Raw genomic sequence first — 22,160 nt, 5'->3', positions numbered from 1 at the left:
TTCTATACATGGTTCCTTCATCATGGGAACCATAATTGCCAACCACCTCATCTTCTTCATTGATCCAGGTGGATGTTGGTGGCCACCTACCTACACCACTTGGACCCCCACAACTGTCTCTTTCAGCTTTTCAGTTTCCTTATTTGTAGCACAATTTACTATTTTTAGCAGTTTTTTGGGTCCTAAACTTCCAGAGCCGTTTTGAGGCCCTAAACGACATTTTTTGGGGAAATCTAGGAGCAACATGGGTCCACCCATGTTTCTCTTCCCAAAGTTGTAGTGCTCGGATAGATCTTTCTAACGAGCTATTGTATGCATCAAATGGAGATCGGTTGCCAAAGTTACGACCCGGGGAAGTTGATGTACCAATTTACCCAAAACAGGGTCCACAATTTGGTGTTTCATCTCCTAGGGCTAGGTTTTTGGATGTTTAGGGTTTCGAATTGTTTCTCAACAATAAATAGGCCTTCGAGCCTCATTGTAACACAGTTCAGAGACATGTAGCCGCCACATTTCTTCTCAAAGATAAGCTACCATCGCCCTAGCTGATTTATTTCCATTTCTGTTTGTAAGCGTATTTCAGTATTTTACAATAATGAAATGAATTATTATTTCTGCTGAATCTATGTGTTTATGGTTATCTCTGTAATTTGTTGTGTCCCTGTTTAAATCCGGATCAGTGGTATCGGAGTGGTCTACTTTTTTTCTTTGTTTTTCTTTGCATGTCCCCAACAAGGTCGGGATATAAGGAGTTAGGGCTTGAACTGGTCGAACCTTTGCAAAACTAGCCTTGCAAATCCCGACGGCCTCCCATGGCGGATGAAAATAAAGACTAGGGGGCAGGAGATCCTATCAAAATCTTGCTCGAAGAATCCATCGAGCGACAAAGGAACACAATGATGGACAGCTTTGCGCAGATCCTTCAGTGGTTACCCAAAAGAAACGCATCGGCTTCCAGCAGCTACTCTAGAAATGCCACGCCCTTTAAGGTACAAGTTAATTTTGAAATCCCCATCTTCGAGGGTCAGATAGACGCAGATGTCGTAGATAAATGGTTAAATCTGCTAGATGGGTATTTTTCTGTTCATGATTTTTCTAGTCGGGAAAAGATTATTTTCGCTCTTCTCAAAGCAGCCCCCCACGTCAAGGACTGGTGGGAAACCTACTGCGAGCAGTAGGATGAAAGTATGGGCTCACTACTTTCATCCGCACCCACTTGGAATTCATTTCGGGATGACATCAAGGAGTAGAACTACCCTGTCAAAAGCTATGAAGGGAAGGGACCAAGATGTGCCAAAGTTCACAAACATTTTTCATACTCTTCGCACACAATTGGGTATCAAGGATTCTGAGCTACATTTGGTCCTCAAGTACCGTGGCTACCTACACAGATACATCCAGGAAGAGATGGAGTTCCTGAACATCTCCTCGCTTGGCACGGCATACCAATACACTGTCAAAATCGAGCAGAAGTTTAAACAAAAGAAGCGAGACTTTGGATCTGCAAATCCGAAGACCAAAGGACAAAGCCAAGGCGGGGTGACCCAAGACAACCCGTTGAAGCCGTGAGAAAAGAACAACACCACGAAGTCGAAGGACACAAGAAAGTGGTGTGAGTTCCACAAGAGCCCCACTCACAACACAAGTGAGTGTCGGACCAAGCAGTCGTTGGTGGCCGAGTTGAAAGCTTCAGAATTAGATGCATGTTCCGATCCTGAGTCAACACCCAACAAGGGGAATGACAAAGGGAAGCAGATCATTGATGTGGAGCCCAGTGCCATTGTTGCCACCGCCAAGATCCAGAAGAATGAGCCTGAAGATCCAGAGGAGGGGGAGCGTCTTTTCCACTCACAGATGTGGGTGAAGGGTTCGCCGCTGCAATTCATTGTTGACAGTGAGAGCCAAAAGAACCTCATTTCAGCAGAGGTCATGAAGTAGTTGAGCCTACCGACTACACCACACCCGCAACCATACAGTATCGGGTGGGTTCACCAAGGACGACATCTCCGAGTTCGCCAGCAGTGTTGTCTTCCCTACAACATCAAACCCTTCACAGACAAGGTATTGTGTGATGTTGCACCTCTGGATGTTTGTGATGTATTATTAGGCCAGCCATGCTTGTGGAGGCAACATGTTGTGTATGAGTCAAGGCCTCGCGCTGTTATTATTGCTTTGGGTAATTCATTATACAGGATACCGGAGGTAGCCCCACCTACCGCCACCTCTTTGATCTCTGCTAAGAAATGTAGCAAGATCGTCTCCCAGACTAAGAAATTCATTTTTTGTCTAGTTTGCTCCCAAAGGGGAAGATCGTCGCCACATCCATGACCCCCACAAAGGGTTCCTCCATGCAGCAACAGCAGCAGTAGAGGGATACAGTGATGAAAGAACACAGGAACAACTTCTCCTCACCCATAGGGGCACCACACAAGTCTCAGGTGGGCGACAAAGTTTGGTTACATCTGCAGAAAGAACACCTTACCAGAACCCATCAGAAGTTCAAACCACTCCGACATGGTCCTTACACCATTAACAAGGTTGTGGGAAACAATGTTGTGGAGCACAACATTTCCCCATTCCTTCGCATGCACCAAGTCTTCAATGTGTACCGCCCTCAACCATGCTTCCCACCATTACTGGCCACATCAGAGATCGCAGAACAGCTCACCAGGGACCCAGCTCAGCAAAAGTTTCCTCATCTCAGGGAGGACCTCAACGCAATGGGGACCATTGCTTCCTAAGGGGGGAGGAATGATCCAGGTGGATGTTGGTCGCCACCCACCTATCCCACTTGGACCCCCACAACTGCCTCTTTCAGCTTTTCAGTTTCCTTATTTGTAGCACAATTTACTATTTTTAGCAGCTTTACAAGTCCTAAACTTCTGAAGACGTTTTGAGGCCCTAAACGATATTTTTTTGGGAAATCTAGGAGCAACATGGGTCCATGGACCGATATTGCTCTTCCCAAAGTTGTAGTGCTCGAATAGATCTCTCTAATGAGCTATTGTACGCGTCAAACGGAGATCGGGTGCCTAAGTTACGACCCCGAGAAGTTGATGTACCAATTTACCCAAAACGAGGCCCACAAATTTGGTGTTTCATCTCCTAGGGTTAGGTTTTTGGATGTTTAGAGTTTCCCATTGTTTCTCAACAATAGATAGGCCTTCGAGCCTCATTGTAACACAATTCAGAAGCATGTAGCTGACAAATCTCTTCTCAGAGATAAGATACCATCACCTTAACTGGTTTATTTCCATTTCTGTTTGTAATCATATTTTAGTATTTTACAGTAATGAAATGAAGTATTATTTCCATTGCATCTCTGTGTTTATGGTTATCTCTGTAATTTGTTGCATTCCTATTGAAATCCGGATCATTCATGAGGTCATATCATGTCATCATGTAGAAGAGTTCAAGGCACATTGCATTCATGCCTTTATGTATCATACAAAAGGAAAAGCTCCTTCTTCTTTCATCATGCTCATGAGATAGACCATTTTAACCATTCTATGTGCAACCATATTATGACATGACTTTATCTATCTATTACCAAATATATACATACCTCTTCCTTCATGTAGAAGAGTTCAAGGCACATTGTCTTCATGCCTTCATGTATCATACAAAAGGAAAAGTTCCTTCTTTCATCACGCTCATGAGATAGAGCATTTTAACCATTCTATCTGCAACCATATGATGACATGACTTTATCTATCTATTACCAAATATATATATACCTCTTCCTTCATGTGGTCATCTAAACTTTCTTCTAGCAGCTTCCTTTCGTTGCTTGAAAATGAAAATACTTCAACCAACTTGTCATGATGCACATTTTTGCCATCATACCATCATCCTTCTAAATTGTGGATCCACACAAGGTGGAATGTAGACCACCTATGTGACACTTTCTTTTTCTATGTAGAGGTAAACCTTTTAACAAAGATTCCAATGGAGGATCTTAATGATCCTCATTCAGCAAATGCTTCTTTCTAATAATGATGAGGTGTGACAAACTTTTATCTTCTTATCTTGCTAGATGACGTGCTTCAATCATTCAAACTGCTACTTGGATTATCCTTTTATGCTTCCATTGAAGATGCCATGAGCTACTTCCTTTCTACCATGTACTATGATTGCTTCAACCATATAAATTTCTACTTTGGCTATCCTTCCATGCCTCTATGATGATGTCATCTTAATCTCTCCTATAATGCATCTTATCATGACTGTGATGCTTCCTACTTTACTTGCTAACTTCTATGTGCTTGAAAATAAATTAAATGTGTGAGAGACCTTCTAATAGTGGAGGTCTATCACTTCTTTCTTTGATTTCTTCCTTTCAGGTTCTACTACTTCTTTGGTGACATGGGCTTCATTTATTTCCTTTCTCTTCTTGTTGTCCTCCTTGAGTTTAGGAAAGTTCCTTTCGAAATGCCCATATTCATTACATTCATAGCATTGAAATCTTTTCCGAGACTTTCCTTTCTTCCTTGACATCGCTGCATATGCTAGAGATTGTTCACATGATCATTGAATGGGGTAGTTTCGTTCTTTCCATAGATACTTAATACAAAGTTGCCCCATTCATCTGGTAGTGCATTGAGTACAATGGTGGTCATTTCTCGATTAGACATTACTTCTCCTAGCTCTTGTAGTTGATCTCTTATTTGAGATACCCTCATAAGGTATGAGGCTACCCCTTCTTCCTTTGATACCTTCATCTTATATAGTTTGGTTCTTAATGATATAATTTCTCCTACAGTACTTACAAAGAACAATTCCACCAACTTTTCATAGATTTTTTCGATGTCTTCAACTTTGCTACATAAGGAATGAGAGAATCCTTGATTGACTCAATAAGGATTCTTTGAGCTCTTACTTCTCCTTTCATATACTTTGATAGTGCTTGAGATTGCTCTTGAGGAGGTTTGGTGATTGAGCTCGTGACATATTCACTAACTTCATTTTCTATGAGGATCAAATCTATTCTCTTCTTCCATGCAAGGTAATTCGATGTCCCAACAAGTTTGTTGTTCTCCTTGCAGAAAGAAGTCATTGTAGATTGAGACATAAAATATAGAATACTTACTTGTTAAGTGAAGATGCTTCTTTGATGATGATGTCTTTCACTAGATGCCTTCTTGATGATGTTGACTTCCACTATTCCTTTGTTGTTGACAATTGAATATGCCTTCTTGATGATGATTGCTTTCCTTATGATCTTCTTTCTTCAAAAAGACAATGATTCTTTTTCTAGATGGGGAGAGATGATTTTCTTCAAGGATATTTGAGATGTGATCCTTTCTTCAATGTGAGGGAGATCACTTTAATTCCTTTGATGATGATGAATTGCTTCTTCTTGCTTCCTTTGGATAGAATGAGAATGCTTCCAAGAATACTTCAAGTGTGTAGAGTCTTTTGAGTCGAGGTGGGGTCCTTGTGGTCTTATTTTTTCTTTCAAGAGTTTCTTCCTTCAAGATGATGTGTAGAGTCTAGACTAGTCTTCCTTGATGCTCTTTAGCTCTCCTTGATGACTTGATTTTCTTATTATGTTTGGCCTTTATGTATCCTTCTTCAATGGAGTGATCTTCCAACTACCTCTTCTTCTTGTCAACTTACCTCTGATACCATGTTGAGAAATCAATGGCAGCGAGATTAGGGTGATTTCTCTTAATTTTGATAGCTACTTGTCATGTTCCTTACTTAACTTGGTGTACTTGTAGTTAGCTTCTTCTTTACTTGATTATTATTATAGTGTTCTTTTATCATCAAACAACTACCAAACCATGAAGATCAATAACACAGGAGGACACAAGATATAGGTTGTAAGCCAAGGCAAAAACCTCTCCTCTTGAGAGGAAAACCCCTAAGAATTCTTCTCTTCTTATAGAATCTTCAAATGATGAATTCCAAGACCTAAGACCCAAGAAAAAGACACCTCCAAGACCAAGTCAAACTTCTCCTTGATGAACTTGCTTCTCACAAAGTCAACCCAAGTCAAACTTGCTTCACAACTACTGCAACTTCTTCCTTCGACCAAAATTTCGGACTTGCAACTTATGACTACAATTTTCAGCCTAATTGCAAAAACCCTAGCTTCACACATGTGGGAAAAGATGGTGAGAAATGTCTCTTTCTTCCTTCACTTGGGGAGTTGCTTCTTCCTTAGTAACTCGATTATCAAATTGATCCTTTTGAACCCTAAACTTCAGCCTTCTATAGTGACTGCAATTTTGGTCTTGCTACTGCAAAAGATGCCCTAGTTTACACGCATGTGTGAGATGATGCCCTAGTTTCTTCCTTGAGTTCTCCTCTTATTCGCTTGACTTTTGTCTTCTTTTGTTGTCTTCTTGTGAGTTTATTGGATTATCCTCAAGTGTGGTTGAATGCCTTGAATATATAGCCTTTTCTTGGAGCTCGAACAACCCTAACGAGGCCAACTTGTCACAGTTAGGTCGACTTGTTTCTTTGTAGGCCGACTTGGTCTTAGGGGAGGACTATGACACTTTTTAACTTACATAAATTCTCTTTACATGATATAAAGTGCCCAATAGGGTTTATTACATAAGACAGTGACTCTTTTGACTATTAGCCTTTATGACAAATCCCTAGAAGCACACAATCGATGCTTGACCTATAAATAAATCGAACTTGAACATGAAACCCATGCTACAAAATAACAATAATAATTTTGTTTTTCTCTTTACATCAAATACATAAAATCGTGATTAGATAAGACATTATGAAGACTAAACCTAGTTACATATTTCAACAGTTTCAACCATAAAACTACATTGTTTTCCCTCAACCTAGTCCGCCCCTTTGATAGCTTTGTTCCATTGTTGATCCATCATTGATAGATTATCTTTCGGAACTGCTATATACCATCGTGTCCCCTAAATTTGCATACCTTACAAACCCTAACTTATAGCGTCTCTTTTTTAAATTACATAGATCTTTAGGAAGCATACCTAAACTTTGGGCGCCATTTATCTTAGCCTTTCTAGGCTCTGTCAATAACTTTCCTTCAATCATTAGACGTTGCATCCCCATTAAGTCTTTTTTTATTGAATATCCTTAGGTGATCTTTATAGGGAAGCCTCCCTTATGGGATTAAATGCACCACTAAACAACTGGAGAGAAGCCTCAAAGGTGACAATGGTGATCTCTTGTTGCCAAAAGATCTAGATTGCCTAGTGGGGCTTTGCACTATGCCTACTAGATTTTGTGGTAACATGGTCCACGTCAATCTCCCTCTAACATTTATGGTTTCTCCTCTACCTATAGTTCCAAGGATACCTTTGCTTGTTTTGCCATCTCCTTCTTACCTATTACCCCTAATTATTTCGCCACCTTTGGCTTACTTAGAACCTTCATGGACCATGTTGTTGCCAACCCCTCTAGATCACTTTGGCCTCTATACTAGAGCTCCTTCTCGGATAAACGACATCAACACTATCTGTATGGTATTGGAAACTAATGAACTAACAATGTAGGTGGACACGAGTACTAAATCCCCCTCTAAGCATTTCAATTTTAGTTATATTTTTAGTACAATAGCTTGATTTTTTTGTTTTTTTTTCTTATAAGGCTAATATGTGAAACAATACATATTTGGATATGTTGTCAAGTGGTATTGGAAAATCAATGTTAGTATTTTTTTGGATGGATCGTGCGTATTGGAAGACTCTTGGCTCATGCTTATTAGACTTACTAACCATTTAGTAAAACCTCATTGTACAATTCAGCCATAACCTTTTCTAATATAACATCTATCTATTACTGTGAAAAAATCTAGCCATCATGCACCTCATTAATTAAAGTTGTAGCATTTGAACTAGCTAACCCTATAAACAACCCCAACTGCACAAAAAGGGTGAAAGGAATAATGAGTTCGAGGTAGGACGCTCGTAACCCAAAACCCTCCCACAGGGATCGTATTGCCAACCTCCCATTTACAAGCATGCAATAGACACCAATCAATCTACCTAGTGAGGAACATGCATACATACATATATATTCATTCCAAGGAAACCCAAGGGATGCTTCCCTATATTTATCGATGGCATCATTAGTAAGCTCATTGGCATAGACTAGTGTGCCTCACCCAAGGGGATTCAAATTGGGCACCTATCAACACTAAACTAGCCAAATACTCAACAACACTAACAACAACCAATAGAGCCAACCCTCCAGGGACTTCCTCACACTTTATCAATGGCCCACATGCTAAATTTCGTTAGATTTCAACATGTGTTCATAACCCAAAGGAACTCTATCAGACTTGAACCCATGACCTCTTAGCAATCTTCGCCTTGAAACTAGTCAGTTCAAACAAAGTGAGCAAACCAACTAGACTATATAGATAGATAGAAATGATGTTCCCCCTACATTCAAATCGTAACTTTTCAAAATATCCAACACATTTACATCCAGAAAATGCTAACTTAAATATAAATATATTTAAGCCCCCATCTCATAATTGGCACAAAATACATAATTAATGTAACTCATAGCATGTTTTTGGTTCTTTCTTCATCCTTGTATTAATATTCTTGTCTTGCAGGCCTACTGGGCTCATGCCTTCCATGTAGTCGGATTGTATTAAAAGATGGAGATATAGAAGAGCTATAAATGTGTGTGTATACACAAAATTGATAACATAAAAAATTCTCTCAAATATATCTATACATGCATACACGTGTGTTTTCCTATTGAAGAACATGTTCATCCCTAGTTCAATATTCATGCCTCAATGCAGACTTCCTTTTAGTGATATATCAAAAGTCTCTATGCCGTCTTTTACATATTTGTTGCAGCAATCGACATAAGTCTGCCATGGAAATCCCATGTGGCATTGCCACAAAATAGGGCAAAATCATTACTCAAAATGCATTCATAGTTAACTTCATAAAATCACCTACAGGTATCAGACTCTAACAGAATAGTGCAAGTTCCATTTATCTATCAAGCCTTGGTTACATATATGAACAATTCGCATAAAAAAAAGAACAAAAAATGGCATCAACAAAAATTCAAATGTACTGGGAAAATACCAATGGTTGCAGTTCTTACATGTTACTAGCTAACTAACAACAAACAAGCAAAGATTTTAACCTGGCACACATGGAGTCATTAATATAAAATATCTATTTGTAAATAATTGATAGTCCATGAGTCGAGCGGGTTCCCTTAACCCACAAACAAAGGGGTCTCATAAACCAATTTGGTGTCTGGCTTGGCCATGACCTTCAAATTGGTCAAAGCCTCCTTTAAATCCTGAATGTTGGTTGGAGGACACTCAAACTGAGTCCAGCTATTAAAGCCGGTGCCTGGGCTACACAAAAAGGTTTTCGCAATCGAGCCTGCTATAGTTCATAGAAAAGAAGATAAAAAGAAACATGGCTTCTGGAAATTCAACATAGTTGGTCCATTTAGAATTAGATCCCTGAAAAGCATACTATGTTGTTAATAGTTAGTGAGTGCACTTTGGTGGAAAGGAGCAGCTGTTGTGAATAATTGGAAATTAGACTTCAAAGTAGGGAGATTTGAGTACCATTCTACAAGATATTTTGTCAGGAGGAGAGGCAAGACAATCTTTAACACAGAATCCTCTGAGCTCAATTGGGGTGACCAATTTGGTGTCAAATTAGTTACTAAAATCAAAACTATGTTAGACATGTTTTGGAAGTTATTATGGATATTCTTTGCTATATGATGTGTTAATTGATGTGAATTTATTGAACGTCGATATAATGTAAGATGCATTGAAAAAGAAACAAGTGTGAAGGGGTGCTACTCTAAATTTGGGCTTATTTACCTATCCCATCGGCTATAGCTCAAATAACATTCACACATGTGTTGAGTTATGCTTTTGAAAACTTATTTCATTAAGCTATCCAAGAATGTTTCATATAATAACATTTTCTCTAGCTAGTATATCTCTATTATGTGGTCATGACAGATGAAATAAATGTCCATGAGCCACAAGAGGTAGTCATATGGCAAGGTTATAGTCATTGGAAATTAAGTCATTAATATCACCCAGTATTTCTTGTGAAGTCACCACATAATTTGACATTCAGACAACTTGAAATGACCAAAACGAAGGAAGATTACCTGGAAAACTTATTCACAAGCAACAACAGAAAATAGTTTAGAATTACCTGTTGAATATTCATTTTGTCAAGTTGCACTTGGGCATATGCTCTATCTTTTGCCAAAGCTGTAATGTCACTGTAATATGAATGCACCAAAATATAAATAATAATGAAAAACCAATGGGCTATAATTTATAAGAAAGAGTAATTGACTGAGGCTGCAATCAATACTTAAACAGATAAATCATACTTCTTTTCTGGACTACGAAAAATAGTCTTTGACATATTTTTCCAAACTGCTAAGTAGTTAATGGAACCTTCAAAAGAAAAGAACATTCACTACAAATAGACATACAACACTACAGAAATGACACCTTGTTTCTAAAATTCACTATTAATAGGGAGAAAGCAAAGAAAAATACAAAAATGGTGGATAAAATGGCTTACCTTCTAGAATATATATCCAGTAGTGAACCATTGTCATTAACTATTGGGATTGCGCTAACATGAGCTGCACAGAAGCAACGAAGCTGTTAGGTGGTTCTACAACAATTCTCATTAACATATATAAAAGTTCACACTGTATTGGTGATAGATAAATGAACAATTAAAAGTCTGTTCAAAAATTACATGTTTCCCAAACAAAACCTTACTTTCAAGCAATGAATACATACAAATCAATAGAATTCATGGTTTGGCACCAGCGTTTTGATGTTTCACACATAGCAAAAGCATTATAGCTAACCTTTCGAGCAAGGCCACATACTACTTGTCATTGTCATAGTATAAAGGAACTGCCAACGAAATGTGTCCTTATTTTACACTCTTCATTAAGGGCCTTAACCCCTTTACTATACTTTTACATATCCACTATAGGAAGTGGGCAGAGTTTAACCATTAAACACAGGGATTGTGAAACAAGCCTTATGGTTGTTACTTGTGAATATGAATAAAAGTCAAGCACGCTGAAAATATAATTGATTGAAGGATTGAAGAGTGACGATTAGAATACAAGAAATTTTCCATGTCTATATAACTGTATGGGATAACCCTCCAAAATTTTATAAGGTTTAATAATGTGTGCATTACTATAATAGGTAATATTTATACTTTATAGGGTATACACTGTTGAAGTTTCTAAGTTTACTTAGTTTAGAAACCCTTCATGCACTTTTTCTGATTTATTCCTACCTACTTGTTATTTTTCGTTAACAAGTTATTTACAAAGTAAATACTGAAAATAAACACCAGTGCATGCTCAACATATTACAGATCAGCAATTAAAAGAAACAAGAACAAACACACCACATGACACCATTATTTTTGGACCAATGTCCCCGGAAAAACCCAATGCGGAAAAACCAGTGCAGCTATCTGATGGTTTTCCTATTACGCAATATCAGAGTACAATCTGGGTGCCGACACTGGCCTACCCAACAGAGAATTTCCTTAGCAGCTATACCTCACAGTTTGAGAGAAATCTCCTACCTGAAACCCCAAAAAATCCTTCCGGCAGCTACTCAGCACAAAACTGCTCTGCAACCCCAGCGTTGTTAGGATATTCCGACACATAGGATATAGTTAAGTTCAACTTGGTCTAGTATAGAGTTAGGTTAGAGTTAGGTAAAGTGTGTTTCTTTACCGTTGTACATTTTGTAACTTACAGTCCGACGGTCACGATATGTAGTGATCCGACGGTTCACTCTCACCTCGGTATTACCGACACTTGATCTGTGGCTTGACACCCGATTGGTCCATGAGTTCTATTTAAAGCGCATGGAGGGTCATTATTCGGGTAATCCGTGCATGAGAGAAGCTTATGTAAATTTTCATTCTTTGATTAATAAATTGCATGTAGTACCCACGTTGGGACAGGCCGTGGACTGTTTCCCTCCTTGCACTCTAAGGGTTTTAACCACGTCAAAAATACTGGTGTATTGATTTGAGATCTGGTTGTGAGCGGTGTCCTTTTGGTATTCTTTCTGTGGAACTTACCCTGTAAATTTCTACATGGTATCAGAGCAGAGTATCGTGATGCTACCTTATACCGTCAACTTGTCGGAAAACTCTTGTATTTAACCCATACTCGTCCTGATCTTTCCTTTGTTGTTGGCCTTGTTGCTCGTTTTATGCAAAACCCCCGTGAAAGTCATTGGAAAGCAGCTAAAAGAATACTTCGTTATGTTCGAGGTACAGTACAGTTTGGGATTCATTACATTGCCAAAGCAGCTCCTCTGTTAGTTGGTTTCACTGATTCTGATTGGGCTGGTGACCCTGATGATCGGAAGTCTACTGCCGGTTATGTCTTCACTCTTGGTTCAGGACCTATTACATGGGCTTGTAAGAAACAGGCTGCCATTTCTCTTTCGTCAGCAGAAGCAGAGTATCGTGGTGCCGTGGAAGCTAGTAAGGAAGCCTTGTGGCTTCGTCAGATCCTATCAGAGTTTGGCTTTGAGCAGCAGCATCCAACCACACTTTGGTGTGATAATCAAAGTGCCATTCAGCTATGCAAAGATCCAGTCCAGCATCAGCGCAGCAAACACATTGAACTACACATGCACTTCATCAGAAAGCTCATTCATGACCATGTTCTTGAAGTGCAATATTGTCCAACAGATGATCAGGTTGCAGACATCTTCACAAAGGCTCTCACAGAGGTGAAGTTCACTAAACTTCGATATATGCTTGGAGTTCAGGAAGTTGTCACTAAGGGGGGATAGGCTCTAGTGCCTCCTTCCTTCTCCTATTGTGTCATATTTGTAAATCCTTCAATCCTATCCCAAGTTGTTCTTAAGGGGGGATGTTAGGATATTCCGACACATAGGATATAGTTAAGTTCAACTTGGTCTAGTATAGAGTTAGGTAAAGTGTGTTTCTTTACCGTTGTACATTTTGTAACTTACAATCCAATGGTCACGATATGTAGTGATCCGACGGTTCACTCTCACCTCGGTATTACCGACACTTGATCCGTGGCTTGACACCCGATTGGTCCATGAGTTCTATTTAAAGCGCATGGAGGGTCATTGTTCGGGTAATCCGTGCATGAGAGAAGCTTATGTAAATTTTCATTCTTTGATTAATAAATTGCCTGTAGTACCCACGTTGGGACAGGCCGTGGACTGTTTCCCTCCTTGCACTCTGAGGGTTTTAACCACGTCAAAAATACTGGTGTATTGATTTGAGATCTGGTTGTGAGCGGTGTCCTTTTGGTATTCTTTCTGTGGAACTTACCCTGTAAATTTCTACAAGCGTCTGCCTAATCTGGACTGCGTTAACCCCTCCCTGTCTCACGTTGGCCCTGCGTCAGCACCAGGAGGCCCTACGTCAACTTTCTGGGCCTCTGCGTCAAACATGTTGGCCTCTCTGGTGCTCTGCGCAGCACTTGGCTGCCTCTACGTGGCCCTGCATGAGCCCTTGCTGGCTCTGTGTCACTCTCCTTGGCTGTTGCGCTGCTCTCCCGGCACAATCTTTGCCTTCTCTGTTTCTCTGTACTCAATGCCCCTCAGCGGCTCTCCCGATCACTGATTCTATCTCTCTTAGCAAACCCCACTCTAGAGAATAGAATGACTGATCATCTGGTGTACTCTCCAAGTGACCCTCAATCCTTCTCTTATACTTTTCTTGTACATCTCAATGACCAAGATTAAGTCCCTAATCAATGGCTAAGATTAGATTTGGTTTGATCCTTGTCTTTTGGACCATTCTAACACAAATTCATATTAATACACATTAATATTTTATTTTCCCTAAAAGTTTGTACTTAGGGAGTCCATTAAAAATATTAATTGTTTTAATATCTCATAATCTGTTTAGAATTTGCCCAAACCCTTTCTGGGTATTGGAGATCTCATGTGCCCCAACTTCTCCACCAAATTTCGTGGCTACAGCACATCCGATGCTACCCAACATCAGCATATACTATATAGCATGCCCTTCCTCTTGAAAGGCTTCATCTTCACAGCAGAGGTTGAAATGAAACGAAATAGTTGTCAAAGCTGAGAACAATAATAATGCATTGTACAATGTAGGCACATCAATCCAACCTTGGTCAACATTATCTGAATTATCTATCGGTAATATTCTCTAATGAAACTTATCATGGGAAAATTTGATAAGACTCAAGTATGGTTTTCGAAAGGAAATCATATTAGAATGGAACATAAATAGAGTGTCTGTGTCCCCTTTAATGTGAATGTGAGTAAGTCATTTGACTATAGCTATGGATCTTGTAATTGGGATGGCAATTAGATTAAGGTCTAGGATGTCCTTCTTTCTCAATTCAAAGATGCTACTTGTTAACCTTGAGTATTGTTATTATCATAACATACTTCAATTAATTTGTCAACTGATATGACCTTGTCAATAGTGACAATTTCATAATTTAAATTTAATCAACTACGTTGATGTTTCCTTGTCAACACAATTCAGCCAAAAACACGAGGCTTTGGGAAACACCGCTTGATCATTATGGGATATCTAGATACCCACTACAGACACCCATATGGCACCAGTTCTCCACGAAAAATATTCATTCCCTAGTTTGACAGTCAGATGATGACAAAGATTATACTTGCAGTGCGGGCCAAAATACTTGTGCATATTTTGTAATGGGGTATTAATTGCAACAGAGATTTTTCTAAAACAGATCCCGGTTCCCACCATAATTTTGGTTCTTCAGTTACAAGGGAATGTGGTCTATGTTGAAATGGAAACTTATACAAATGAGATGCCACAGAGGAAATGATAATTAAACCAAGGTATGCCATACATTTTTCATTTTTTTCTTTGTTATATTCCAAACATATATTTCTCACTTGGGTTCTAAATTCTAAGTCACTGGGTTTGGCCACTTATCATGATCAAGTTTGAAATTCGCCAAATTTGAAGGGATGACAAATAAATTTGTTCATATTCATCCTTCAAATTCAGCAGGATATAAATGTCATTTCTGCTAAAAATCACAGTTAAATTTACTTGTTTCAACAGAAATTACTATCTCAGATTAAATGATGTTCTTTACTAAATTCGTATGAAAATAATGTGGGCTGAGCACAAGCAATGTACAACTTGAGTGGGCCTAATGGTTAAGAGCATGTGTTTCCTCCTAAGAGGTCAGAAGTTCAAAACCAAAGGGGGGTAGATATGTATGCCTTCGTAGACTTAGCAGTCAAATCGTTGCGCGGAGGTGGGTCCCTTGTCCCACAAACAAGGGGGTCTCATACACCAATTTGGTGACTGGCTTGGCCGTGACCTTAAAAATTGGATAATAATAATTTATGGTGAAAATTGGCCATAGGGTAACACTGCCTCTGCTATGAGTTACAACTTTGGATGGATTGTGCATCGATGTTTGTCAAAATGATATGGTGATGTGAGGCATAATATCTAGCATCTGCGGTTTCCTGATAACCCCATCGAAATGGACGAAATTCTCAATTTGTGGCGGCAACAAGTTAGCAGCCATGGACGGTAATATGACCATGAACAGGAATGAAGATATATTTATTGTGACTCAATTATTTAAAATAGTAGCTTGAGGTATGATTCATATAGGTTATAAATTAATTTAAACTAATATATATTAAAAATAATTGTTTGTATATATATATTGCTTCTACTTGGCTAAGACCTCGTCTTCATTAAACATAAGGAAACAGGTTAACGGCCCAAGACCTAAAGGCATCCGGAAGGAGTGAAAGTCTACCCCTAATGGACCACCAGCGGATAATTCCAGGTGGTGTGATTTTCCTTTAATAACAGTGATGAGTCAACCTGCATTTGTGGATAACAGCTAGTGATGTTTGTCCCCACTGCTGGTTTGACAACTAAGTTATGATAGGTTATAGGTTTTCCCATTGTATGTGAGTGTGTGTGTGTATATTTGAACCTATGAAACCGGATTCGTCCAAAACAAGCCACATGTCTGAATCCCACGAATCCGACATGATTCGATGGGAATTCGAATCCAAAAATGGGACACCATCGAATCTCGATTGTGTCCCGTTCAGACACATCATGTCTCAATTTTGGGATTCTAATCCCAAAAAAGTGAGGGTTTATGAGGTTTATGAGGGAGGGTTTATGAGGTTTGAGGTTTGTGAGGGTTTATGAGGGAGGGTTTATGAGGGTTTATGAGGTTTCAAAGGGTTTATGAGGTTTGTGAGGGTTTGTGCAGATATTTGAATTTTGTATGTACTATGCATGTTATAATGTTACTAACTTACTTTGTAAATAGTAAAACTAACATCTAGATGAAGATCTATGTTTGAAACCAATGAATTTGTATCATTAATGAGAATTTGTGTATAAAATATCTAATTTTTAATATATATATATATATATATATATATATATAACGAATCCTACGTGTCCTTTTTGGTGGGGTCAACGTGTCTGAGTTCGACACTCGAATCCCCGTGTCAGGTGACTTAGACTTGAACTTATAGCCAATTCTTATCAAAGGTTTTGGGTAGAAATTTTTTTCCAAATTTCTTTGTTGTCGAATTCGAACATGAACAAGAACCAGGTGACTATGCTTAGGTTTTGGATCTACAACTTTTAACCGTAAGACATATAAAGACTTCAATGAGTTGATGCAACCCTCTATTTTCCATTTTTAATATATTTCCATTATTCCACATGTAATATATCCAAACCTTTTTAAAGTGAAAAAGATTTATCATTATGCAACTCTTGATGTTTACACTTCCACACTGTCCAATTAATAAACAAATTTTTTTTACGAATTTCTTTGTTGTCGAATTCGAACACGAACATGAACTGGATCAGATGACTATGCTTAGATTTTGGTTCTACACTTTTTAACCATAAAATTTATGAAGTCTTCAATGAATTGGTGCAACCATATATTTTCCTTTTTAGTTATATTTTCCTTGTTCCAAATTTAATATATCCAAACCGTTTTAAAGTGAAAAAGATCTATCAGTATGCAACTCTTGACGTTTACACCTTCACACTGCCCAAATAATAGATGATCAGCTTGCCTTCTAGTAATTAAATCTTCATGTCCACAAGTGGTAGAACAATTGGCGAAAAGCATGTTGGCAAGACCTGGTGTATCCAAGTGATCGGAAGTTCAATCTATTAGAAAATTCGGAAATGAAGAAATATTTTCTTATGTTGATAATTACGTGTGATATTCTTGTAGTCGTATTAACTGTCTTTATGTTCTTCTTTTATCTTCTTTTCATCAAGCAATCATCAAATCAAAACATGAAGATCAACAACACCAGAGGTAGACACTCATCCAAGGCTAAAACCCCTCTCTAGGGGAAAACCTAGTCAAACTCTTCCACTAATCAAATTGAGATAGACCAAGACCTTAAGACCTAACCAGAAGACCTTCCTCCACCACCAAGTCAGCCTTCCAAGATGATTCAGCACACTTCAATAGTCCCTTCTTGTCCAGTAGCTACGGCCTAGCAACAATCCAAAATTTTGGCCCAAGTACTCTAGTATTTCGACCCAACTACTCCAGAATTTCGTCCTAGCTACAATGCTGCAATTTTGGTCCTTCCAACAACCTAGAAACTTTGCACATGCTGTAGTAGAGAGAAATTTTGACTTCTATCGCTTGACAAAGACTTCCTTCTCCTTCGCTATTTTTCTTCTTCGTTCCTTGAATTTCGCACATTTTTCTGCTTCGAGCTACTGCAAATCGAACATGAGTGGGTGTACTCCAAATGAGGTCGATTTGTTGCGTTTATATAGTGAATTTGTGAGGTTGAATTCCCTTTATGAGGCCGACTCATCCTTCTTTGAGGCCGACTTGGTGGAGGAGGCCTACATGACTTATTTGACACTAAAATAAATTTATTTCTTGACACAAGAAGCCCAAGAAAGATCTTTTACATGATGACAAGGGCAAAGATTCTTGACATAAATCCTAGAAGCCTACAATGGAGAGCTTGACCTACAAATCATTGACCCAAGAATGAAACCCATGCTTTAATATGTCAATTTCTTTTATAATAAAAAAAAAATTAAAAATAAAATAGAATAAAAAAACTTTCTTTTGACAAATACATTACATCATGACTCAAATACCATTATGAAGACCAACACTCGTTACATTTTTTCAACACAATCCCCCCCCGGACATGTCTCACTAGCTGAATCAAAAAAAAATGATTAAATCTTCATCTTTACACAGCTCCGACAAATAAATTTACTGGGCCTCTTAATTATTAGCTTGAACTTTAATGACTGTCATTTTCAAAGGGTAGTGACACTTTAATTTATGTCTGATCATTCAACTGCTCATTTTAATTCACAACAGTTGCTACTAATTTATCCACGCAGTGTTAGTAACAGGTTGTTTTCAAAAAGTAGCAGTGTGTACTCCAAGATTGGTTGACACTTTTTAGAAGACAATTTTTGTTCCATGCTGATTGGCAGCAATTTTGGCTTCACTGGTGCCTGATGATGGGTGGAGTGTCCCCTCGAAATGTTGGACGTTTCAAAACATCCTATGCAGTTTATCTCCAAAGTTATTCAGCAACAAATTTTTACTTGCATTATAAATTCAGATCCATTCCATACTACCTATTGTAGCCCAATTTTTCCACAGTCAAATTTTGACTAAGAAGGGAAGGCAAGTATGGAAATGGTATCCCACTGCTTGGTGAATCAGGCAACCAATTGACAGCAGAGAAGATACCTACTAATATTTTCTGCACAAAGTTACTAAAAGGATATGCCTAATCAAGAGACAAATCTTGTCACAATTGGTCAACGAGTACTGGCAAGCCTTTTGAAGAAATGATTCCATTATGGCCACTCTGATGTCTTTGATAAGAACTTCCAGATCACAAGAGGAGGAGTAAGCAAAGCTTCTAGTGTGATTGCTGGCTTCAACTCAACCCTAAGACATGGCAATGTTACTCACCATGAAAATATTCAAGTCGGAAAATGCAGAGATGTGGGATTAAATCAAGTCATTATTTTTGAAGCAAAGGTAGTCTGTGGAAATGGAGAGCAAGCATTAAGTCAAGATATCTACCGTTTAGGACATCGGTTTGATATATTCGACATGCCTTCATGTTACTTCACAACTGTTGGATTTTATTGCAGTACTTTGTTGGTTGTCTTCACTATTTATGTCCTTCTTTATGGATGGCTGTATTTGGCACTGAGTGGATTAGAAAAGTCGCTGGTTAACCAAGCAGATATGAGAAAAAAAATTCCTCTTGTGGCAGCTCTTGCATTGCAGTCTATGGTTCAGATAGGTCTACTAATCGCCTTGCCAATGGTTATGGAGATTGGCTTGGAACGGGGTTTCTGGTCTGCATTAAGCGATGTTGTTATCATGCAGCTGCAACTTGCATCTGTCTTTTCCACATTCTCTCTGGACACAAAAACTCATTATTTTGGCAGGACAATTTTGCATGGTGGTGCAAAGTCTAGGGCCACTGGGTGAGGTTTTGTGGTGCGGTATGAGAAATATGCAGAGAATTACAGGCTTTATTCGAGGAGCCACTTCACAAAAGGACTGGAGCTGATGATGCTTCTCTTTGTTTATAACATTTATTGCTCTGCAAAAGATTTTGTCTCTTACCTGTTAATAGCACTTTCGATGTGGTTTTTGGTGGTGACATGGTTGTTTGCTCCATTCTTGTTCAATCCCTCGGGTTTTGAATGGCAAAATATAATTGAAGATTGGGAAGATTGGACCAAATGGATAAACAATAAGGGTGCTATTGGTGTCCCTGTAAAAAAAAGCTTGGAATCTTGGTGGGAAGAGGAATATGAGCATCTTCAATATACTGGATTTTGTGGACGAAATTAGAATCTCTTCTTGCCGTCAGGTTTCCTTTGTACCAACATGGTCTGGTGTATCATTTAAACATAGCAAATGGAAACACAGAAACTGAGGATGTAAATGCCTTACATGTGGCACAAAAAAATCTCCATAGTAGAAAAGGCCAGTTATAAAAGAGACTCTAGTTGTTGTTGGGAACTCTGCAAAAATTGATATTCTCAGAAAGAGAAATGAACAAATCTGTAATTTCTGGAGAAGATTGAAATGTAAATCCATCATTATGCAAATTTTCGCAGGTGGCCCCAGGAGGTGCATTTAGGCTACTTATTGCAGGCAAAGGAAGAAAAATTTCAAAAATCCGAATTTTCCAGAAATTCTTAGCGGTTTCAGATTTTCCCTAGTTCTTTCAAGGTCCATTTTTGCAACAACAAAAAACGCCTTGGAAATTGGGGATGGCTCATTCTGCTGGAATTCCATGTGTATAATGAAAACTTCATTCTCAGATGAGGCTTGGAGTTCACAAAACAAAGGTTATTGTTTAAGATAATGCACAAAGATTGTTCCAGACCAGAATGGATTCACTTGGAAAAGATGTCGATATAATAAAAAACTCATGGATTTGAGTAAGGCACAAATACATTGGCTATGAAGTTATGGCCACCCTTAACATCTAAATTAAAAGAAAGTGCAAAATCCGAATTTGATACTTCTGCGAAAATAACAATGGCTGTAAAAGTGAAATGGCACCATTATATGTTTATATGGATCTATAATAAGGGCAGCAAGCACAAGCCATGATACGATGGAAAATGCCTTCGATGTGCTGTTAATAAATAATAAAGTCCAGGCCGACACCTCTGGCATTCAAAAGGATTGTTGTAATTCTTTTTTAATACTTGAATGAAATTGCCTTTGATGGTCAACAACAGATTGAGTCAGTTACAAATGAATTTCAAAATGTATCGAGAGTAGTTCTTTTGGCTTATGTTTCTTTCACAAGCAATCCAACCAGTTTTCTTGAGATATCTGTGGGAGGTGTGTTATCGCACAAAGTGTCTATGCACCGCGACAACGCTCAGAGTAAGGGATGTCACTCTAATCCTTACTCACTCTATTTAGACTCTCTCCTAGACAAGTCAAGGGGGGTAGTCCCTAAGGTGAATGAATGAGAAAAACCTGTGGAACACAAGCTCTAGGAGATTTAAAGATGGACAACTTGATGAATGTAAATGAGTCTTGATTAACTCAGATGAATAGATTAAACGCTAATGTAACCAAGACATGACCACAAGATATAAATGATTATAGACCAATGCCTTATATTCGATTAACCATTGATTAAGCAAAAAAAACGAATAACGATAATCATGAACAATTAAATGTAAATGCTTAAAACTGCAATAAATCTAGCAATTAAATCCCATGAAAACTTATAAAAATTAAATGCTAAACAATGATTCTAGATTAAAATTGATCTTCTTCAATAACCCAGATCTAGAATTAATTAACTTTCTCCTATAGCCAATATAATTTTTAAAAACATTAATCGCACTTCACAATAGAGAAATATTACCACAGAATGACACCAAGGAAATTTATGCAATCAATTCAATTGTTCCTTAAGAAATTAATTAAATGTGGTAAATGAAGAAATCAAAATCTTTTAATGTGACGGAAGTAAAACGAATCAAAGAGTTAATAAATTAAAATTTTAATGGGCCATAGGCCACATTAAAATATTAAATGTGAAAGCACAAATCCCTTTTTAGTTTAATTCCTTAGTCACCAAAATTAATTTTTTTGGGTTTTTTAAATGTTTTAGATTTTTCATTTTTTTAGAAATTTTTTATGTTTTTAGATTTTTAATTTTTTAGATTTTTGAGACTTCTATATTTTTTGAATCAAAATCAAAAATAAAAAAATTAAAAATGAAATGACATCGAATCAAAATAAAAGACAACAAAATCGAATTTTTTAAAATTTTAATGAATGTAACTAAAGTTTTGTTTAAATGAAATCAAAAAAAAATTAAAAAAGAAAGAAAGAACTAAACCTAAACCCCAATGAAATATAACAAATAAAAATAAAAAATAAAAAACTAACCTAATGTATATACAAACCTAAAAGTAAAATAAAAAAATGAATTAACTAGAATAAACAAAAATAAGACGTAACCAAACATAACCAAACGAAACGCATACATAATAACAATGAAAATAAAAATCGAATGCGTCAAGTTTGTTGTTGTGTGTAGGTCGAAGAGGCTGCGGCAAGGA

General features: G+C 37.9%; 1 protein-coding gene and 1 pseudogene across 2 annotated transcripts in view; one reads left to right on the top strand and one right to left on the bottom strand.

The window, feature by feature from the left end:
• Positions 1-22,160, bottom strand: part of SNF4 (sucrose nonfermenting-like protein) — a 268,765-nt gene that overhangs the window by 38,767 nt on the left and 207,838 nt on the right. For both annotated transcript variants that reach the window (XM_089402672.1, XM_089402673.1), the window contains exons 10-11: positions 10,548-10,611; positions 10,167-10,236 (exon numbers count right to left, since the gene is read on the bottom strand). In XM_089402672.1, coding sequence (XP_089258798.1) covers positions 10,167-10,236; positions 10,548-10,611 — 134 coding nt within the window. The remainder of the gene's footprint in view (positions 1-10,166; positions 10,237-10,547; positions 10,612-22,160) is intronic.
• On the top strand, positions 18,820-20,057 carry LOC149200338 (callose synthase 3 pseudogene; annotated as a pseudogene).

Source organism: Pinus tabuliformis, chromosome 2_1 (assembly GCF_031772625.1).
Source record: "Pinus tabuliformis cultivar Carrire ecotype Pingquan chromosome 2_1, CPIR1, whole genome shotgun sequence".
Taxonomy (NCBI): Eukaryota; Viridiplantae; Streptophyta; class Pinopsida; order Pinales; family Pinaceae; genus Pinus; species Pinus tabuliformis.
The sequence above is the reverse complement of the archived record's forward strand: the minus strand, read 5'-3'. Positions and strand labels throughout refer to the sequence as shown.